The 23,405-nt window shown below is 43.0% G+C and overlaps 1 protein-coding gene across 1 annotated transcript; it reads right to left on the reverse strand.

Annotated features, from left to right (window-relative positions):
- Positions 1-5,241: 5,241 nt before the first annotated feature.
- On the reverse strand, positions 5,242-19,042 carry LOC139661834 (clathrin interactor 1-like). Its single transcript, XM_071540401.1, has 12 exons — positions 18,913-19,042; positions 12,942-13,046; positions 12,586-12,682; positions 11,808-11,916; positions 11,158-11,370; positions 10,317-10,491; positions 9,929-10,145; positions 9,745-9,826; positions 9,382-9,459; positions 8,278-8,600; positions 7,715-7,898; positions 5,242-7,390 (listed from the first exon to the last, which is right to left on the reverse strand). Exons 1-12 carry the CDS (start codon positions 18,951-18,953, stop codon positions 6,993-6,995), a joined length of 2,022 nt encoding a protein of 673 aa, XP_071396502.1. The 5' UTR covers positions 18,954-19,042; the 3' UTR covers positions 5,242-6,992.
- Between the last annotated feature and the right edge of the window lie 4,363 nt (positions 19,043-23,405).

Below are 23,405 nucleotides of genomic sequence, written 5' to 3' on the forward strand. Positions count from 1 at the left end.
GCTGAATGAGGTGACATCATATTCATTAAAGTTTAGTCAACTGATATTATCGAATTTAAACATTCACACACACACACACACACACACACACACACACACTAAATCACATGTAAATTGTTCAAAGGGCACAGCTGAAGAATTTCTAACATACTACGAGAAAAACCCTCTGATAACAGATATAACAGAGTGTTTTATTTATTTCTTCAGGGTAAACAATAAACAACAATAATTTATTCAACAGCATTTATCTCTGAACACAATCCAAATGAAATCAACTCAAACAAATCCAGAACATTTCATATTAGAATATTAGAACATTCAGAATATTTTAATATTAGAATATCAGAATAATACATACAATGGTAGAATAATTAATTTCTTTGACACCTAAATAGCTGATTCATATGTAATGCAACACAACAAAACTGATTTTGAAACCATTAAATGAATTGCAGGCCAATCTTGCAAAAAAAAAAAAAATCTTTGTATGCTTGTATTGTATTGTGTGTGTTGCCTATGACTCCTAGAGCAATCTGACAATATAAACGCCATCCTCATCTTTACAATCCTCTACCTTCACCTCGCCCTGGTGATCCTGGCTGCTGACACTGTGAGCCTGTATGAGAGCATTTTCCTGGGCTGTGGTGTTCCCAGCAGCGGTCAGATTCTGCAGCTCTGAGCTAGAGGAAGAGGTGAAGGACTGCTGGCTGCCTCCGGCTTGCTGATGCTCCCGCTGCATGAGCTCCTCGTTGAGGGCGGCCAGAGCCGTCCCGTGCCGCTGCAGGTGATTCTCATAGTATCTTATCACGTCCGTCATGGAGTTGTTGGCATTTGGGTAGCTGTAGGGAAAACTGAAAGGAGCACACAGCAAAGACAAATTAGAAAAGGTGAATTTGTCCAACCAAACGTAAGTAAAGACTAAGATATATGAGATTCTCTGATGCCTGCAGTGACTGATTAAAGCAGTGTTTCCTCTACAATCATTCAGCAGTGGCAGTCTGCCTGAAAATTGCCCCTACTGCTAGAAAAATATAACAGTAATCATGTAAACGTGTTGTTTATTATATTATTGGGCTTTATTGCAGTACATTAACAGTTGAACAGTTAACGGTTGAAATGTTCACCGTTCACAAACTGAACTGATGATGTAATAATAGTCAACATTCAATACACAACTGTCATCCATTCACAGATTTGGTTATTAACTAAAATGCTATGTTTAAAAAAGGATGAATATGTTTACACTTTGATGAATACATAATCAGATCAGTTATTACATTTTTTAAAACTTTGAAAAACTTTTTAACATTGCTGTTAATGTAATAACCCAATAATGCAAAAAGTTATCACATTAATGGCAACTTTTATAACATCAATGGGAAATGTATTACATCAACAGGATTATTATACTATTAGCTTCAAAGTGTTGTTATGTTAATGGATTATCACATTACTGTGTTGTTTTTGCATTAACAGTGTCCTGAAAACCAGAACATCCCCTACTTCCCACTGCTGCAAAAAATCTAAATGAAACACTATTAATACATTTTGCTTGTCTGCTTGTTTTGTTTATGATAAAAACATCAATTTAAAAATGAAATTTAGATATAATTTCTACATTTTTAGATTTAATTATCATATGGACTGGGGAAGGTGCATTGCGGAAAAGAAACTAGCTCTAATTAGCTGTTGGCTGGTGGAGATAGTTTACTAGACACATCTAACCTGTAGGGGTAGTACGGGACCCCGGAGTAGAAGCCCACTGGAGGATAGCGGCCGAGCGGTGGGTTGGGGTAGAAGCCCATTGGGTAGGGGACCATGGCAGAAGACGGGTACATGCTGGAGGCCGGCAGCCTGGGCTGAGCCATTGGTACGGCTTGTGGGAAGGAGCAGGCGAAGCCGGAGGAGGGGAGCTGTGACACTGAGCCGGTGTCGGCACACATGCCAGTCATCCACTGGTGAGCAGCCGTCGTGGCTGGGCACATGCTGCCAACAACACTGTAGGTTGGGACAGCTAACTGGGGATCATGAGCAGCTGTGGCAGTGGGAGGGCAGCTGGGGCCTGCAATACAAGATTTCACAAGATTTTAAAGGGACTTTGAGTAATTCATGACTTTTATCGACCTCCATCGGTGACCAAGGAATCAAACATTGACAGGTCTCTGGCAATGCTTATGGTAGCCTGTAATAGACAAAAATATAAAATTCACATTTTCACAATGTAAGTAAGCTAGGTAATTAGAGCTGGAAACCAAAAGAAATGTCTAGTGAAGAGGTAATATTGTAATAATAATACTGCATTTGCTTTTTGGGCACAATATAAGGAATTCATTGGTCTTTTAATGTCTTGCCTTCGCTGGACAGTGCCTCCATCAAATCTAATGGTAAACATTTGGTGTTTTGTTGTTCCAAAACAGAGTATGGGCCAGATAGTGAGTTTTGAAAGCCAAAAATCTCATTGCCTGGTTAAGTAATTATTGACTCATTGGTACTGATCAACAACCCTATCCAAACAAAAAAAAATGATTAGATATTAAAACTGCCCTTGTTATAATTGAATCAAATGAGCATCTGCGCCTACTTAAATATGTGTGTGTGTGTGTGTGTGTGTGTGTGTGTGTATGTATGTTATACCTGGCTCCAGCTGGCTGTGGTTAGGAGGAGGCAGTGCAGACCTGTGGTCCGGCTCAGCCTCAGCTCTCTGCCCTGAGCCACACAGGCTGGAGGATGAGGACTCGCCGCATTTCTTCTTCTGGGGCTGATATATCCAGCCTGGAGTGATCACAAAGGAGACGGCCACAGTTATGGACAGAGAAGACCTGCTTAACACAGCAGCAGTTTTACCATCCATACCAACCATGGCTCATCCATACCAGAACAGATTCCAACCCATGTTACCCATATGGCAAACCAAACACTATACTATATACTGTGCGATGTATAGTATTGGATGTAGTAGAATAACAGTAACCTTGTTGTAAATAGTTCATTGTCCTCTAGTCACTATCAGCTACTACCATTAGGTTAACCTGATAATAGGTCGTACCAGGGAACTGCTGCCTGTGCACATCCTTCAGCCTGTAAGCCACCTCGTAGTACGGCCTCTTCTGCTCCTCGCTCAGCTTACTCCACTCGTGGCCCAGCTGGACACTGATGTCTGCGTTGTTGGCTCTGGGGTTGATTTTGGACAGGGCTGGTCGATGGATACGAGCCCACACCATGAAGGCGTTCATTGGCCTTTTAATGTTGCCATTCTTGTCTTTGGTAGACAGCGCCTCCATCACATCTAAAGGGAAACATTTGGTGGAACTTAAACCGAGTAGTTGGGGCACAAATAATATGACACAAAACATGTATCATTAATTTGAGACATTATTAGACCTAGATTCCTTCAGAAAATAGAAATATGGTAATCCTATAATAACCTGCATATTTAGAAGGACACCATAGGAATTCCACAGCAAAACTATAACTCAACTATTAATTACAGGGTTCCCACACCTTTTCACTGATGAAATTCCAATTTTTTCTTCTCCATGACCCCTTTTCAATGACCAAATTTTATGAGACAGAATTAAAGTAACCATCAACTACACAAACTTTAAGCATTAGATTGTTTTTCACTTTAAAATCATGAGGATCATCAGGATTATAATATTATTTAACTTGGTCAACAAAAAAACACAACAATGTGTCTCTCCAGCAGGGAGGTCTAGACTGTTTTGGGCCACAGCCACAGTTTTTGTGACATTGGACAGTATTCAAGAAAAAAACCCCAAATACAATATACTATACTTATACTTCTCCAGGCCTCAAAAACACTATTTTAAAATCCCATGTCCCATTTTCCAGGTTTTCCAGGACTGTGAAGAGAACCCTGTAATTACTAGTTATAATGACACCATACTCGTTAAAAAAAAAAATACAAGTTACACCATTAGTACCTATGGAGGAATAGTGTAGTGATCTTTTCTTGGGGTTGTACCTGCATCTGTTGGTGGGATGGTGAGGCTGATGCCTGCAGTGATAACTCTTGGTCTGGTTGTGGCTGCAGTGGGGGGACATGGGGGCGGGGTGAGGGTTACTGGTGGTCCAGCCGTCATGGCCTGGCACATGTCAACACCCTGTGTGAACTCTGGCTGATGGATCTGGTGATCTATCGGCGGCAGTTTGGTCATGTTGAACCGCTGATCCACCACAGGATGGAGCATCTCAGCCACAGAGGAAGCCTCAGTAGCAGCGCTTGGCCTGGCCCAGCTTTGGCTGCCACTCGCCTCCTCCACTGACACAGCTTCGGAAAGTGATGTTGTTTCATTAGAAATGGTCAGCGTTTGCTTCCAGTCTCCACTCTGATACCTTGCTCCATCTGTAACCTTATCGATGCGTGTGTTTTCACGGTTTCTGGAGCCGTCTCGGGTCTTATCCAGCGGTTGGTTGTGGTCCCCGGCCCCGGTCAGACTTCCCGGCCCTGTAGCCGTCGCTTGGCCCGCCTGGTTGCGTTTGCGCATTTTCGTCGTCGCCAGACCGGACTCATCCTCGGTTTCATCTTGTTGTTGGCCTTTTTTGAATGATATTTGCGCTCTTCTTTTGGGGTGTCTGTCCATTGTCGCGATTGTTTAGAGAAAGTCTGAATTAAGTCTGTTGTTTTGTGTGGATTATGATGACCCGAAAACCGTTAGCTACCGAAACAATCAAAACAAACTGTCATAGAATGTTTGGTTTGGAACGTTCAAATTTTTGGCGCGTTTCACGAAGTTGAGACTTTTAAGAGCTCTTGCCTGCCTGTGAACCAATTTTTCAACTGACATAAACATGAAAATAAAGACAATTGAAGACATACAGTATCCGACTGCAGGTCTGCTTGAGTGGGCTGATTTCTCACCTAAAAAAACGGCCTTGATTTAGATTAATACAATTGAAATTAAGTCTTTTCTCAGGACCCCATCATGATTCTGCCAAATTCTGCAAGCAAAGATGAATAGCCAGTTGCTGTTATTATAAGCGATTCCTGGGTTAAATCCTACCTGAGATTACAATTCTATGATGGTTGTTGTCACCTTGCATTGACAGACTAGTTACTCTATTTTGTTGGACCATAAGGAGTATTCAAAAGAGGATTAATTTTGTTTCATCCACTTGCTCCAGATAATTAAACAAAACATTCTTAAAAAAGGAAGAAAAACAGAATCCTTCATGTCATAATTTAATTAACTGTTGAATGAAGTACAGAAAATATCGTTGAGTACAATCAAATCAAACAAGCTGTACTGAAAAGAAACACAAAACCATAATGAAAGTGATTTATCCTTCATTTTTCATATCACTAAATTATGTTTTTAGTAACTCTCTCATTCATATAACATGAGTATATGAACGTAACCTTACAAGTAAACTATTAAAATATTAAACTAATAGCTATGGAATCATCCTTCTGAGAGTAACAAAATAAAGATTTGGTCATTTGGAGTGCAGTACCTCAGAACATGACAAGAGGCTCTGCTTAGCTGTGTCTGCATGTCAAACAGAGAGAAAACTATACCCATATTCACAGTCACACACACACACACACGCGCTCACTCTCTGTTCCTCACACACACACAAACACACTTCACTCAAGAGCCAAAAACACTTTGGATCGGTCTCCAGTTAACGGAAGAAAACTGCTTCCTCCCACTCTATCTGTCCATTCCATCTCAAATGTAAGGGTGGTGATTTAGGCAATTTTTTGGGCAACGCATATATGCAATGCTCCCAGCTAGAAAATCAATTCAAATGTTTCCTGGCAAGAATGCTTTGTGATTAAAGCAACGCTGCTGAGGGAACTCCATGGGTGCTGCTGAGTTGTCCAAAAATTGTCCTGTGTGCCACTGCCTTAAAGATGTGGGAGAAATGGAGAAGACTGTAAGATGTTCTGTTTTGAAAAGGTAATGACGACTTTTATCATTCATCCTCTTTTCTCAGTCGGTGTCCATGAAAGCTTCAAAACACTCTTGGAAAAACTTAACTCTCTATTTCTATTCAGTAAACAGTTTCTGTATGCAAGGTTAGAGTAGAATCCTAAGATCTATGTAGGTCAAAAGCATGTATATTCAAAATGCCAGAATGCCATTCTTTCATGAAGACGAGGCATTCTGAAATGATACAACGACAGAAGAGATGTAAAGAGAAATTATCAGTGAATAGTACTCTGGGTAAAATACTGATCGACTCTTCCATCAGACCAAACAGCGAGGCATTGATCTGACAGAGGCATTCGAAGTGGAGAGGGGGCGGGCAGACGTCACTCCTAACAGTAACAGACTGTACAGCTGTAATATAACTAAAGACGAGACCCAGAGCCAAGCAGTAGTGAAGTAATTTAAGGACCTGGGTCACTTTTCTGCTCCCTCTTTCTCGGTTCAACTCCGTTCTACGCAGTTCCATTCAAGGCTTCAGTCATGTCATCATTTATACTTGTACACAACAATGTCGGGTGCCCTGATGTATATCTGTTTGCTGTGAATACCTATGAGCCTGGTGAGGTAAGCTTCATAAAAAGAGAGGAGAGGATAAGACAGGAGAGGGGAGACAAAGAGAAAAGATCTTCCCATGTAATATGCAATTCATCCATTGAATCAGGCTCAGGAATAAGTAAGACCGTATTTTCTCAATGCCTACACCTATCCTGCCCTCTGCTGGACAACTAGAGTATGTACACTGTATACTCCAGATACTGTTTTGCTGCTTGGAGTGCATCAGGCGCCCTTAATCTAGTGCGCCTTATGATTTTACGCATCACATTACCCCTCCCTCTACCTCCAAGAGCACACAAACAAACTGGGATGACAAAAGATCACTGGTGGTAGATCGCCAGGAAGAGCAGGAGCTGAGAGGGAAACCTGCAAGGTCGTCTTCAAGTACAGTAGTCCTTCTGTGGTCTCGCTCTCTCTCACACAAACTCTCACACACGCACACACTCTCTCATACACACTCGCACAAACATGCGCACTCCTTCATTTCCCGAAGTTGCCAAAGTTAGCGAAGGCATCTTGTTTGGGTGGCACCATGGCGGGGGTGATGGAGTGTGCTAGGCCCATGGCTGGCATTCCTACTCCTGACATCCCCATGCCAGCCATACCGCCCATCATCACCGGAGATGCCATGCCCATATTCATGCTCATGTTCATTCCCATCATGCCTTGGTTGACAGGGATGCCGCCCATCCCCATGGTACCCGTCGCCATCGAGGCCGGCATACCGGCTGCCACGGAAGCAGGCATGCCGGTTGCCATCGTCATGGTGTTGCCTGCCATCACGGGATTGGCTGATGGTCTGATGGGTGTAACGGGGGGTGGGGAGCTGAGGTTCAACCCTCCGAAGTTCTGGGCCAATAAGTTGACAGGAGGCACACCTGGGGAGACAGAAAGGGGAGGAGTTATTACACATTATTTTTAATCACTTTTACCACTTGACACCAGTCTCAAAGCCTGGTGTATTGTGGGTTGGTAATTTTTGGTCAGCTACTACAACAAATCAGTCTGACAAGCCAAGGGTGAGCACAGTATAAAGTGGAAACCAAAACCAGCAAAAGAGTTTTTTGACATCTTCCTATCACACATAATGTATTACACACAGAATAAACACATATTAATGGACAACAGGTTTTTCTTTTTCACATCCACATACAGTGTACATGCACAGAGAAGATAGATGGACCACAGTATATGTAGCACACCTTGTTGCTGGATGATATTGTTAAGAGTGGGTGGTGTCTTGGTGGGGTTGAGGCCTGCTGACAGGAAGTCCAGGCTAATGTTGACGGAGGGGTCAGACCAGGTCGACCCCAACGATCCCTGACCTCCGACCCCAACTTTCTGCTGCTGTCCCATGGGCTGCTGGGACATCAGGCCTCCCAGGCTCTGAAACAACAATACATACTTGTTATAGTTTTATAAATACACGAGGAACAGGTTATGCAAGATAACATACACTTAAAAAAACATACAAACAAGCACAAAAGCAATTCTGGCATGAATGTTGACATGGAGTGTTTATGAGTGTGTTATCACATTACAGATTTAATACAGTATTATGTTCCCAAACAGTAATCCAAATCAATTAAATTAAACTATACTATACAATACATCTTAGAATGCCTGCACATTAATTGTATATTCTATATAACATTTGGGTTAGTATTTCAGTGCAATTCATTATTCTCAACATTTCAGTTTTCCTTCTAACGCTAATTCCTGATAAGTTCGGACAAACAAGGCCTGTAATGTGTACAGTACCTACCTGTTGGGAGCGAGAGAGGGGGATGACGGGCATGGCAACAGTTGTCCCTGGTGTCGCCCCGCCCAGAGAGAAAGTCATGCTCTGAGAGGCGCTCAGTGTTGTATGCTGATTGGTTAGTTGATGGTTAACCCCACCCATCAGGTCAAAGAGCTCAGCTGAAGGTGGGACAGAGGCGGGATTAGAGGCTGGAGCTGAAGGTGACTGGACGCTGCCAAACAGGTCAGTGACGGGCTGGGAGGGACCAGCACTAGAGGAAGCTGGGGGATTGGCTGAGAAGGCATTCCAGTCTCCAAATTCTCCATTCCCATTGGATGATGCAGCACCTGGTGACAGGAGAAGAGTGGTTTGATCAATTTGTTATTCTAAAGCTCATCTTTGATTTTGACTTTGATTTTCTGCCCCCTGTCTCCTAATTTGACATTGTCGTCTAGTATCTTCTACCTCATCTCCCCTCCTTTCAGTCTAACCCTTCCTATTCTTCATCCAGATGTGGACAGGCATTCAACAGGTATCTGCACCACACACACATTTATTTAGTGTTTATCTCAATGGTCCCACACACTGACTCAATCCACGGCCATCCTAAATTATGTTCCTGTCTCCGTCACTTCTTCCCTAACTTCCAATTAATTCTTTCCATTCTTTAATATTCTTCCCTCACTCAGTCCTCAATTCCCCCAATTTATGTACCTCTACCATTAAATTTGCCCATGCACACTGATCTAGGGTTAATTTTACAACTATGGTGACATTTTTTTTCCACTAAGGGACATATTTTCATCACTACTTTGAATCTAAAACTGCACATGTGGTACTTTTCCAGTATTACAAGTGGAATAAATTCATTATAGGCAGCGTATTCTCCTAAAATGATGGCACTGCAGAATCGCTAATGGTGAAGGTTAAGATTTGGAACAGTGAAGCTGATCCTTGGCAAATGCACAAGGGAAGTTTCACCCTCTGCTCTTATTCCCAGCTAGAGGAATGAAGAGAGACAGGCAAGAGAAGAAGAGCGGAATAGATAAAAGGATGAATGTAGCAGGGTAGCTAGAGGAGCTGAGAGAAGGAAAAAGACAGGAGAGAAGAGAGGATGGAGGGGTGTACCGGTGGTGGATGGGAGGCTGGCGGAGGCTGCGGGAGAGGAGAAGTCAGCAAAGCCACCAATGAGGTCTGAACTGCCACCTGGACGGACACACACACACACACACACACAGAGCGCATAACTAAGATCTGTCTTGTCCAACAAACAATGAGCAACAGACACAGACTCAATTGCAATTCACAGTTCAACAAACTTGTCTCAAATGTTAAAGATCCCATAATCCCAAGATGAAAGTGAATCCTAAATCCACCTTCATGTCCTCTCTCAACTTAACCATCCTCCCTTATCTTTGTGTGTGTGTTTGTGTGTGTGTGTGTGTGTGTGTGTGTGTGTGTGTGTGTGTGTGTGTAGCAGTTAGGAGTTACCTGTTGTAGCGCTCTGATTGGATGAAGGGTCGACCATCAGCAGGTCAGCTAGACCGCTACTGGTTGACTGCCTGACTGATGGCTAGAGTGAGAAGGAGAAAGAGAGAGGGATTAAAAATGTATTACATAAAATTAATTTCATGTTTGAAACAGTGTGTGTGTGTGTGTGTGTGTGTGTGTGTACCTTCTCCTCCGGGCTCCTGTCTCCAGTGTAGTGGGCTGCAGCCCCCAAGTCCAGAGTCTTGCTGCCTGCCGCTCCACTGCGTTTCCGTGTGGTGGTCGTCGTGGTTTCTGTTGCTTGGGTGATCTGGATGCTCTTGGTTGTTACGGTTTCCTCTTCATCTTTGAACTCTAGTTTTTCCTGCCGACCGTTCCTGGATACCCGGTCCTCCTCGCTGTCACTACGACAACCAGACAAATACTGTATCACAATCAGCAGCCAGGAGATTTTGCTACTGACTGCTTTATAGGTATCAATTATGTCTATGTGTGTAATGATTATCATTGTATATCACTGTAAATACAGTACATGTATAGGTGTGCATGCAGATACCGTGAGTGTGCATATGTACCTGATTCTGTCGGGGGAGTCGTCTCGTTCCTTCTTCCTGAACTTGTTGAGCGTGTCGTCGATCGTGCTGCCGATCTTGTCACTGATCTCTCCAAGCTTCTCGCTGAAGGGGAAAGCTCCTCTGCTCTTATCCCAGTCCTCATCCCACTTACTCCGGTCCAACTCACTACCTCCAGCTGGAAGGAGGGAGACAGAGACAGACAGAGAGAAAGAGAGACAGAGGGAGACAGAGAGAGAGTGAGAGAGACGAGAGAGAGAGAGATTATTATTGCCACTGGTGTACACATGCTAACAAGAGGCACATGAGCTGCCTAATGTCCCACCATAATCACCATGATATATTAAACCAGTTATGCTAATGAGGCCATTAATTAAGCTAATTATAATTAGAAAATATTTCTATGTCAACATTGTACTCACGTAACACATAGGTGGCATTAATATGAAATCTGTATCTTAAAGCATTAAAGAGTTTATAGTAGTTTCAGGAAAATGTGTTTTCCTCATTAATATGCAAATTTATGTAGCAAGGTGCTCCAAAATCTAATCAGAGCATTTACTCTATAGGGGGAACCTGTGGTGTAAGTATGAGGTTTCTACCATGTATTGTTCTTGAGTTATTGTGTTCACAACAATGTGTCTGCACACACAGACTGACAGGCACTCACAGAGTTTTTGTGAGGCGCTTTGTATAAAAGCGTCCACCAAATAGTTGTTCAAAACTTTTCATTCTCTCAAACACATTCCATTCCTGTGGGGTTTGGATAAGGGACGTTTTGCTACATTTTAATCAATATCTGACACAAGCTGTAAAGCACAAGGGAACTCAAAGAATTGCTCACAGTTCTTGAAGCTGCCTCCTCCACCTCCACCTCCACCTCCACCTCCTCCTGTTCCTGTTCCTCCCATACTGTCTGAAGAGACTCCAATGTATTTGTCTTTGTTCTTCTTGGCTTTCTTCCTCTCCTCTCTCAGTCTGTCATCGTCCTGGACAAACTCCACCATCTCCTTCACTTTCTGACGCACATTGATGCCCTGATCCTTACCGTTCTCATCTGGACAGACACACACACACACACACACACACACACACAAAAGGCACACAGACAGACAGACACACACACACACACATATACATATATGAGCAGGCACAGACAACACAGACACACAAAAAGATAATTTGAACTATGAACAGGAAGAGCACCTCAACAAAATACAAATTTCCATGAAAACATTCTAAAAAGTTCTATGGAAGGCTTTAAAATGGATTTAAACATTGATTTCTAGTGTATGCCCTTTCTAGCTTTTTGTGATACACTATTGATCCTTGAAGTAGAAATTTGTCTTTTTGCTACAGGGAGGTCAGAGGTCAGGTCCGGTACGGAACAGCACCCGTTCTTGCTGATGGGGGTTTGATAACAGGCCTTTCAGCTGAAAGACTGGACTGAGTCTAATCAATAAAGAGGTAGTTTATTTTCTTTTAGGGCCTCACCAATGAAGTGGTAGTTCTCTAGAGATCGCAGATCATAGATGTGCTCTCTGGCGCTGGTGACTACTCTCTCTGACCCATTCCTGATCAGATAGGCCAGCAGAAGTAAAGCCTGGAAGAGGGGGAGTGACAGATGAAGAGAGATAGAGAGAGATGGAGTAAAAGAGAGAGAGAGCAAGGGAAATGAAGGCAGATGTGGTCAGTACAGCTCAGTCAGAAATTATATTTCCTAAAAAATTATTTGAGGGCATTTCAGCTGCAGTTTGCTTGCAGCTGAAGTGCGCAGCAGCATAGTGACAAGAGGATAAACTAGACTCTTTACAGAAGTGTAGCCAAACATTCGGTCTCTTCTTTCTAACGTACAAGGAAACTGCTCCTGTGCTGGGGAGAACTAAACTGAACACACTCTGCTCCCCCTGAGATCACTGTGCTGCACAGTCACAAACACACATCAGACAAGGGGAGAAAGGAGAGCGAGACGATTTGTTCTCAAATTAAAAAGTGCACATTTTGTTCTATTCAAAAGAAGAAAAAAACTGGTGCGCGATAAACCAAACGTGTTTTGATGCAGTCAGTTGTGGAACCAGGTGTCGGTTTCTAACCGCAGCCACAAAGAAGCCGAGTCACTCCTGACGGTACCAACACAGCACCGAACAGCGCAGCGCAACAGAACACAGCAAGCTCACAGAGAGGAACCAACCAGACTGTAACCATGGTAACTCTCCTTTTGACTACACAGACCTGTCTCCAACAGAACCCCTGGTAACCATGGTAACGTTACCTTGTACACCCGTCTCCAGTTCTTCTTGTTGTCCTTCAGCATCCTGGTCCACAGCATGTTCATCACCTCTGGGAACTGTTCATACATGAAGGTAGACCTACACACACACACACACACACACACACACAAAATCAAAGAAGTTATTGAGCTGCAGAAACTCAACATGCAGGTAAATCAAACCACAATCAGCTTTGTGGAGACTAAAGGTAGTGTTATCTTAATCTAAATAACCTCTTATCAAAACATATAGTGTTGATTGTATGGGTACATGTGAGTGTACGCACACACACTGCACTCACTCAGCTAGCTCTAAGATATGTGCATGCATTTATTTAGTGTGTGTGTGTTAGGCGTACTTGGCTATCTCTCCCATCAGTTGTCCAGAGGGTCCCCAGGGGTCGTCGTTGGTGGCCTCTCTCACCTTGGACTCGATCTCAGAGTAGTTCATCACCACATTGGTGCTGTTGACAAAAGAAAAACACAAACACACACACAAATGGTACCATATAAATAAATTATTATTTCAAGCATGTAAAACTGAAACCCTGCTGCTTTCCGTCCGTGTTTTTCTATTGACTTATTGTGAATATGATGCTTATTATTATTGTCAGTCTTTCAGTCAGTCGGCCTCGTTAGTCAGTTATCAGCAAATGGTCTTTGGCTTGGCTCCCTGGTCCCCTTCACACTCCACTGGTCACATCCCCAGAGGTCAGAGGTCATACACTCAACAACAGAGAGAGAGAGGCAGTGTGTAAGAGGAAAAGACAGGAAGATAGACAGATACAAACACACGCACATATTTTACCCAGTATGTCAAACAAATGCACACAAATACAGTCAGGACAACTACTCAATGACAGACGGTCTCTCGGGCTACCAAACCCTGATTATCATATCTAGATTCTACAGATCTACACATCACAGATGTCTACCTACTGCTACCCATGGCAACACCTCACTCACGCGCACACACACCACATTCACACTGACACTTTGAGTGGAACTGTGGAAAACAGGATTATCATAACACATTCATGCACACCCACACACACACAGAATAAACTGTAGTATAAAAAGAGAGTGAGAGACAGAGAATGAGTGTTTCTCCAACACGACAAGGAGAATCTCAGTCCACTGAATAATTAATGAAAGCTTTCTAAAAGCCTATGCCCTGGCCAGTGCACTTACACATCAAAGACAAATACACATGCATGTGTGCGCACACACACACACACACACACACACACACACACACACACACACACACACACACACACACACACACACACACACACACACACACACACACACACACACACACACACACACACACACACACACACACACACACACACACACACACACACACACACACACACACACACACAAACACAGGCCTACTGTTTGAGGAAATATTCAGCTGTTCAGGACACAAAGGGAGGCGAGTGGATGTGTGCATGAAAGTGAGGTGAGCAGGGTGTGTGTGTGCGTAACAGAGTGAGGTAAACACAGCCGAACCTCCCCATAAGCAACCTCTACTTCCTGGCCTCTTTGTTCTGTGGGCTCACCTGCTGCTGTGTTTGTTCCCTGTGTGTGTGTGTGTGTGTGTGTGTGTGTGTGTCTCTTGATGGGCCTGGCTTGCTGCTGCAGACCTGAACACAGACCCCTGGCAAAGACACAGTCAAAGCACTGCAACATGAAACACACTTCTCCCTCTTTTCCACCTCCCCCTTATCCATCTCGCTCTCCTCTCCTCCACCACTCTCCTATCTTATCTCCTACTCCTCCAGCCTGTCATTCCTCCCTCATCTCCTCTCATCCAGCCTTTTGTTCCAGCTCCTCTGTCTCCTCCATTTCATTTCTATCCGGTCTTATCTCCTGCTCCTCTCCTCTCCTACTCCTCCAGCCTCTCATTCCTCCTTTATCCCTAAGCCGTCTTTCTCTTTTCCTCTACCTTTTCTCTCCATCTCTTGCTCCTCCGCACTCCTCCACCCTCCCAGCCGAGCAAAGGAAAATGAAAAAGCGGCACCTGTACTTTCCAAGAGCTGACTTGGAACATGTTATTGTCAGCAGATAAGATAGAGACAGACAGCGAGAGCTCTATAATAGCCTGACTCTTAACCTGCAGGAAAACCAAGGCCTCTGTTGCCAGCCCTGTCTAGGTAGATCAATAATAGAGTGTATTCATCATGCCCAGCCAGGCACGACCAACAGCTAACAGGAGCAGGTGTCTATTACTCTATCTGGGCTTTGGTGAGACCTCACTATGCTACTTCTTCTATATCCCATGGTCCCAAAGCCTTTCCTTGCTCTCTTCTTTCCCCCTTTTCTTCACTTCTCATCCCCATTTTCTTGGTTATTTCTTCTCCCATCTTTCATCTCCTCTGCTCATCAGGTTTTGTGATATAATAGGTTCCTGAGTCTATTGGTGGAGTCTAGAGGATGATACAGTGTCTAAAAACTCTGAACTGAAAGTAAATGTGAAGTATGACTGCTGAAAATGTTATCCATCACCTCCATGTTAGCATTCTCTCAGTGATTTTTTTCTGAAAGGGCTTTTGTTTATTGGACTGAAAATGCAGTGGTCACAAGGTGGAAAGAACAGGACCACTTCTCATACCAATATCTATATAAAGCTACACTAAGATTTTTATGCAACAATACCCCAACATAATCTTATCAAGCCAAATAACAAATATGCTTTTTCCACTGCACTAATGTGCTATACTATACCAGTGATGTCATGGAACAGTATGTTGTTCCATTAGATTTTCTTCACAGTTCAGTACGGTTAGGTTACAGGACAAGCGTGCTGATACAGCAGGTTTATGTATCTAATACCAGCCTGCTTTCAAAGGGTGCTGGCAGGATTGTCGTCATCTAGAAAGTGATGCGCGAGCAATGCACAGGATCAACAGTCATCTAAAATCGCCATTTCCAAATACCCAGCTGGTGTGAACTAGGGCTGGGCGATATGGACCAAAAATCATATCTCGGTATTTTTAGGCTGAATGGCGATACACGATATATATCTCGGTATTTTCTACGAAGTAGGCTAAATGTTCAGTTGTAAGTCAAAGCCACATGTGAGATGTCACAAGCACTTTCATTAAAACAAGACTGTGATCGAAATAAAATGTAAAGACAGGGTTTCCTTCCCTGTTTTAGAACAGTCTGGTAAGTTCAGAAAATTACATCACTTTATTGTAATGCAGCCTTTAAAACCAGGAAAAGACAACACTTATGCCATATCACGATATTACAATATCCAAAATCTAAGACGATATCTAGTCTCATATCACGATATCGATATAATATTGATATATCTCCCAGCCCTAGTGTGAACAAAGGTGGAAAGTCAGAGAAAGAGACAAAAAACATAAACAAACAATGAAAAACGATGACAAAACTCTACAACAATGGGAAACGCCCATTGTTGCTGCTGTTGCTGTTTGCCCAAAGGAAATACTGGTGTCTGACTGTTATGTACACTTGTACACGGGAAGTAGTGAATTGAAACTTAGGAGTGAAACGGTCTCCTAAACAGCAGTGAGCAGCGCTGTGTCCAGAGAAAGCTGGTCTGACCAATGTTCAATCTTTTGCCTCTCTTGTCCCTTTGGTATCCTTTGGTATGAGGCATCACAGACTGGCCAGGTTAGTAAACATGAGCGTGCTATGTGCAGTTTACTGATGTCATTCTACATGACTTCTGGGTATTGAAGTTCAATTTTTTCCAAGAGGTAGGCCTACTTGACCTCTTGGTGCCATTTGGAGCTGCTAACATGCTTACGTATAGTGCAGCTGTAAAAGAAGTCTACTGCAGGAGTGATGTTGGTGTTACTGATTATTTGGCCTTATATTTGACTCTGTATGTTGCCTAGTTTATGACAGAGATTAAAAGTCAGGTTATATGACTAGACAACTATGAACTGTAAGGACACAGGACAGCACAGTGAGATTTGTAGGCATATTATATCTGTGCCGATGTTAGTAGTGTTTGGAAGCAGGACTGTTTGGCTCCTGGAGCTTCAGCAACATCTGATTGACAACAGCACCGACACACCAGATAAGCCTCTATGATATCCAGGGAAAACCCTCATAAGGCTCGCTCTCAGCCTGCATGCATGACAACTGTAAGGGAACACACCAATAAACTGTATGCTGACTAAGCCCCTTGTGGCCTCTGCTCTCCTTACCTTACTGTGATTATACTATATCTATACTACTATGATAGTGTCAAGATAAGTGAATATGAGAAGAGCAAATTAACATCAACCACCAGCCAAATGACGGTAAATCTTGTCTGTGACTGGCAAGTTTATCTACACTTCCAGTCCCTTTGGCACATATGGATATGATGATTGGGACTTTCGTGTCCTACAGTGGCTACTGACTAACAAGACAGATACCACAGGGTGTGAACATGATGGTCGAAATTAAATGACTGACTTGCTGTAGCAAAAATCTAATCTAGGGAGGGAGTAGCTGTGAATCCAAAACTAGAAGACCATATGTAAGAAAAACAAATCCTCTACGGCAGTGATTCTCAACCTTTTTCATATCAAAGACCCCTAATTTAGAACACATTAGGGCCACAGACCCTCATTTGATGAGATTTTGTCTCTCAGACGCAAATCTGAGAATATTTTTATTGTTAGATATGATTTTGTCCACAATTCCATGACTATCTGTATTGCAGGTAAGGAAATAACAGTGAAACAATGATCAAAATAGTCATTCTTCTACATTCTCTAATTGTGTTAACTTCTTGTAAATTAAATAATGGTGAAGTGTAACACTTCATCAATGTGCTGGGGACCCCCTGGAACCCCCTCAAGGACCCCTTGTGGTCCCTGGACCCCACATTGAGAACCACTGCTCTATGGCATTTAAATTAGGGCAATTCTTGTTCTGTCAAACTGAACAGACATTGTTATAGCATGGTGATAGTCACATGAAATCATGCCTGTGATTACGGGTTAGACCCAATGTTTAAAAGGAGCATCTACAAAGGTATTGTGTGAAAGCAGATGCACCAGATGCAACTGGTGAGACTGTCATTTCAAACTGACCTAATTCTGATTCTTGGTCTACTCCACACTAAGGATAGTCTGACTCTAAAGGCACTACATTCTTGTCAAACAAAGTAATTGCTGATATTGTGAATATTTATAATAAATTGAGTTACATATATCTGTAGCTACAGTATGCACTTCCTCCACCCTCCCTGAGCTTTGAAAGCTGTGGACTGCCTGAGATTAACCTGAATTACATTCCACTTCAAATGCTGTCCTTGGATTTGATTTGTTTTTCTATCGCTTTCTCTTAATTAAATTGCATTATTTTATTGCACTGTAAAGCACATTATGAAAACTTTTGTTTTGTAAAGTTCTTTGTATATAAATATATAGAGCTATGATAGACCTATCCTTCAGGACTAGTAAAATATCTCCCTTCGAGCCACTCTGACAATTTGCAAATCGTTTACTTGGTTACTAAGTCCAGTAGAACAGGAGGCTCTGTTGTTCTTCCCTCCTCCTAATGGTGCATAGCAAAAACACTATACACCATTATACTGCACTTTATACTTGAAGCAATAGCAATTAGCATAGTGTTGTGAGTAACAACAGGATGTACTCGTCTGCACCACCACCATAATGAACTATGAACTGTTTAGCTAGCTTGGTCTCTGAGCCAGCTTTGTTGTTATTCTGCCCGGCCATGGGCCTTGTTGAGACCGGTTTAGCCACACAATGAGGCTCACTTGTTAGCTAATTAGCAAAACAATTAATTAACTACATATAATTATCTGGCCATCCTATTCCTAACGCTTAGCTCGCCGGTAGGGACATAAGTTGCTGCATGTTGGATGTAGCGAGCATCGCCAGGGCGGGACAGGGCGTGATTCTGCAGCAGCAGCACTACAGATAACGGAGCCGTCCTGGGCTTAGCAATGCTAGCGGAATTGGCTAACTGGATAGCTTTCATTCTGTATTGGGAACACAAATAGTTGCCATTTAGCAACATAGTAGTTTGTTTTCCCGGCTCCATATGACGAGTGTAATAAAGGGGACGACGGGACATACAATAGTACAACAGAAATTTCTGTTTCTTCCACAAGGCAGAGAACTGGCATCTAGCCAGCTAGTTTGGGAGCTAACAGCTGAGGGGCTATCTCTGTGACGTCACGGCCCATTTCCTTTCTCTTGTCAGCGATAAAAGCTGCTGATGCTGCTTAGCTAAGCCACCTAGCTAGCTGCTTAGCTAAGCCACCTTGCTAGCCTGGTTAGCTGCTGCAACCCGCTCCGCCTGTCCCACAGTACTCACGCTTTGTCCACCAGCTCTCTGACTTTCCACATATTCAGCATCTCCACACGGAACTGCGGGCCCGCCGCCTCGATACTGCGTCGCCCCGTGTCTCTACGCCCACACACAGATATGGATTCCGGTTACCGACGACAATCCCCCCCAGATGAGCTCCGGTACGGCGGCTGCGGTTAACGGACCGGCCCCAGTTGCTACGGAAACGTCGTACCCTGCCTACGTCACTGAAACGTAGAGATGCGCCCTCGCCCCGGACTTCGTCAGTAAATTACGTGCGTGTTTACATCCAAGGCTCAAAGCCAGGCTTCAGTGATTTGCTCAAGGACACTTCAGCAGGGCAGATGTTGGGGAACATAGGGCTTGAAACTATGTTTTCCAGTTTAAGGATGCTGTTTTAACCACCATGCCACCCTGCCGTCCAAGATACTGATACCAACTAATTACTGCCAATATTTTTCTCATTTTGCATTTGTTCCAACGTTAACCTCAGTTTTCCCCTCACCTCACCGCAAAAAGTCCATGTAGCTACCACATTAATTTGAATTTATTTGTCTATCCCCATGCTGAAGGCAATAACGCCCATCTCCACTGACTTGTAAAACAAGTTGTCCATGCATGAACACCTTCAGAGTACGTTGTAGGTTACTGGCAAAGACGTGACCTGATAATCCTTCAGTTCATGATTTCATTATTAAAACCGTCTCTGGCAGTTGTGTTGACATTTTTTGGCATCTATATTGTTACCAGGCCTGTGTAATACAGAGAGAGGGCTTGCATTAATGGCACATTAGAGGTGGGGACTTTATTCACTGCACTACAAAGCTCCCCTGCTTTTAAAAGCACACAGTTGCCATATCACATTTCACTCATAACATTCCTCTTTGTTTAGTCTAAATACATAGGACTCACGCCATAGGTTCAGTTTGCCTCTCCAGTACAGAAAACTTAAGATGTCAATGTCAAGGTGTCTATCTAGATGTGGCAGAAGAGATGTTAAAATCTGATTATTCTGGACAGAAAATATTCCATAGAGGGACAGGGAAAGTAATTGGGTAACGAATGTATCTGTTGTTTCATCATCTGTGTGCATGTGCATGTTTCTCTCTGGTGCATATGTCTCCTTAGGTCCCATCCATCTTGAGCGGCCGTTCTAAAAAAGACTGTTGACAAGCCACAGCAAGTATCAGCCTTGATACTAAAGACAGTGTGAGTGTGTGTATGTGTCTGTTTGTGTGTGTGTGTGTGTGTGTGAGCACATGCACATGTTTGAGAGTGTGTCGGAGTGAAAGAATCAGTCCTTGTTTCCTGATTCCTTCATTTTGTGTGTGACTGACAGCAGTGTGTCCGCCTAAACAAGTACACAACTATACACAAACACATAAACAAACTATTATACAGTGTGTTTGTGTGAGTGTGTGTGTGTGTGTGTGTGTGTTCAATGCGGTCGCGACATCTGCACACTGATGGATGTGGACAGACAGGCAGAGACACCAGGAAGAGAAAAGTAAGGAAGAAGTCAGCACACTGAAAAACAGATAAAAAACGGAGCTGTTTGAGTGAAAACAAAAGGATGACATGAGAGTGCACTCAGTGTCCCTGTCAGCTATCCCCCAAGAGACACACACACACACACACACACACACACACACGCACACACACACACACACACACACACACACACACACACACACCGGACCTGCCTGGTCAACAACAAGGCTGTGGAGGCCAGAGCTTTCAGAAACTATCATGTCTGAATCACAGGATTCGCAGAACAGATTGACAGACGTGTGTGTGTGTGTGTGTGTGTGTGTGTTCACCGGTAAGCTAAAGCTGATGAAGTATTCAAGAGGGTTGGGATCAAGGGAGCAGAGAAAAGACATGGAGGGGAGGAAGACAGGAGGCTAACAGGGGAGGACAGGTCAAGAGAGCACAGGAACAAGAAACCCAGGAGGCATGACTGGAAATAGAATGACAGAAAGCAAACTGTCGGCTGGATGCAACAAAAGTACTAAATGCCAACTTATTTGTTGATATTTGGTGTCAGGTCCCCAATTGTTTTCCCACTTGTTTTTCTTAAAATGTTAACAATAAACTCAACTCTTTATTAATTGACTTTATCAACACTTCAAGCATAGACAAAAAGCATAAATTCTAAAGGACAATTCTCTGCCCATTGAGATCAATAGAAAAAGGGGATGAAAAATAAATGCTTAGTTGAACCTCCCATTCTGGAAACTTGAATGAGTATGATGTCTTCAGAGTTGGACTTATAACTCTGTTTATTTATTTTCATTCACCCCATCTGCTGCATCCCAGCTGAATTATCATCAAGATAAACTGCAAAAGGACACCAAGAGAAAACTGAAAAGATACCAAGAGTTGGGTGATTATTATGGGATTCAGACATCTAGTTGTTACACAGTAAGAATTTTTGACTACAAATTGATATTAGGGCCTATTACTTTATTGAATATAATTTTAATCTGTCCCAATACTTAGTAATAATAATTGTAGGATCCTGACATAGTTCTACCATACAAAAAGGGATGCAGTTTTTTCAGTGTTCATCCAGGCTGAAAAAACAGCAGACAGTCTACACTTAAACTTCACAGTCAATGTATGATTAGTGTTAGTGGAAATAGCAGTAGCGGTAGTACAGTGGTAGTAGCTTATTGATCACCAGGTACAAACCCCCAGTAACTGTCAACAGTGTCTGTTTCTTCTGATGACAAAAGTGTGAAACTCAATTACAACTTCTCTTTTCTTTCTTTTTTTTTCCTTTTTGGTAGAGACCCAAGTGTGTTTGTGGCTGCTCTGCGCTGTACCCCGACTCACCACTAGATAGCATTGTAATCCTACTATTGCATCTAATGACAAGCAAAACCTATTCTCATACAGATATCACTGGTCTGTCATATGAGGACTAACAGGAATAAGTGTCTGTTTAAGTAACTATTTTGAACCATAGGCTTGAAAAAATATCAAAAGCATTTTCAGGGGTTCGAACCCATATGACATAAACCTTTTGTTTTGCTGGCTCATGACTCAAAGGTAGTGTAAACAATCACTATGACACTTAGTATACGTATCTGGACAAAAATTTGGAGCATACATACCAAATTTCATGCTAATATGCCCAGCAGAATATTGCTTTTTTTAATCAAATTTGAGCCAATCAAAGTTGAATACAGAGATGGATTTGTGTAGTTTGTAACTCATACAGTCAAAAGCTCTGTTGCAGGGTGGAGCAACAGATCTCACACAGATCTTGTTATTTACCATGAGTATCCTTTAGCGTTATTCAATCTTTCATTCACTGAGAAGCTAGTGCTCAATCAGCCGTGTGGGTGTGTTTGTTTTTATGTTGTTGTTCTGTCTGTAACTAAATGCTGCTGCTGCTGTCTTGCCCAGGTCTCCCTTGTAAACGAGATCCTTAATCTCAATGGCACTAACCTGGATAAATAAAGCTTAAAAAACCCTACAAAGCATGTACTGTGTATTATAGGGGTGTAGTTGGTACAGAGAGTTCAACTGGTCCAAGAACACAACACTTGGACACTGTGCTCCCTGTTCTACTATGAACAGTAAAAAAAAAAGTAGTATAATAGCTTTCTATGACTCTCTATGATTCAATGAGGAGGTGCAGACAGAGAAAGATATGGGATTGGAACAGAGAGGAGGAAATGGACAGAGCATGTGAGGGGAGGGAAGGACATGTTGTGTGGGGAGATATCTGTGTGTTTAGATGTTGTTTCAGTATGAAGTGGAGGAAAGGAGGAAAGTGGGGGGCTGTGATTGAGTGTGTGTGCATGTGCGTGTGTGTGTGTGTGTGTGTATGTGCTCACTGCTCCCTGGAGTCCACCCTGGAGATCGCTTGGGAAAAAGACCTCTAGGTCTGCCTGAGGTCTGACATGCAGCCAAGAAAAGCATGACTAAAATAGAGAGAGAGAGAGAGAGAGAGAGAGAGAGAGGGAAGATGTAGAGATTTCCAACCTGAGAATCAAGACGTGGGCACAGAGAGAGAGAGAGAGAGAGATGGAAGAAGATGAAGAGGGCGTGAGAGGAAGGAGGAGCTGGAGAGATGGAGAGTGAGAGTGCGGACAAAGAGCTTTGTATTTGAGGAGAAAATGTATGGAAAATAAAAACATTCACATGGTGTGTCACACACACGCACACACACGCACACGCACACTCACACTGCTGATTGGAACCATATGCTGACAGACAGAGAGAATAATGGGAAATTGTGAATTGTTTGATTTGTTTTCCCTCTTTGTTGCGTTGAGTTGGGGGAGTGGGCGGGATGGAAGGCGTCCGTGACCGTAGATGATGATCGGCCATGGGAAATTCCAGCGTGTAGATGTGTCCGCTGCACAGCATAGACAGGTCCGCTCCATTAACTGCAGGCATGGGGGGACTTCCAGCGTGTGAAACAGAAACCTAGAGCTGGGAACAGAGGGGCGTCACATGAACTGACTTTCACTTTGGTCACACAG

Source organism: Centroberyx affinis, unplaced genomic scaffold, assembly GCF_046629955.1.
Source record: "Centroberyx affinis isolate AG114_WGS23_722 - 3 ecotype Tasmania unplaced genomic scaffold, CSIRO-AGI_Caff_v1 ptg003629l_1, whole genome shotgun sequence".
NCBI lineage: Eukaryota > Metazoa > Chordata > Actinopteri > Beryciformes > Berycidae > Centroberyx > Centroberyx affinis.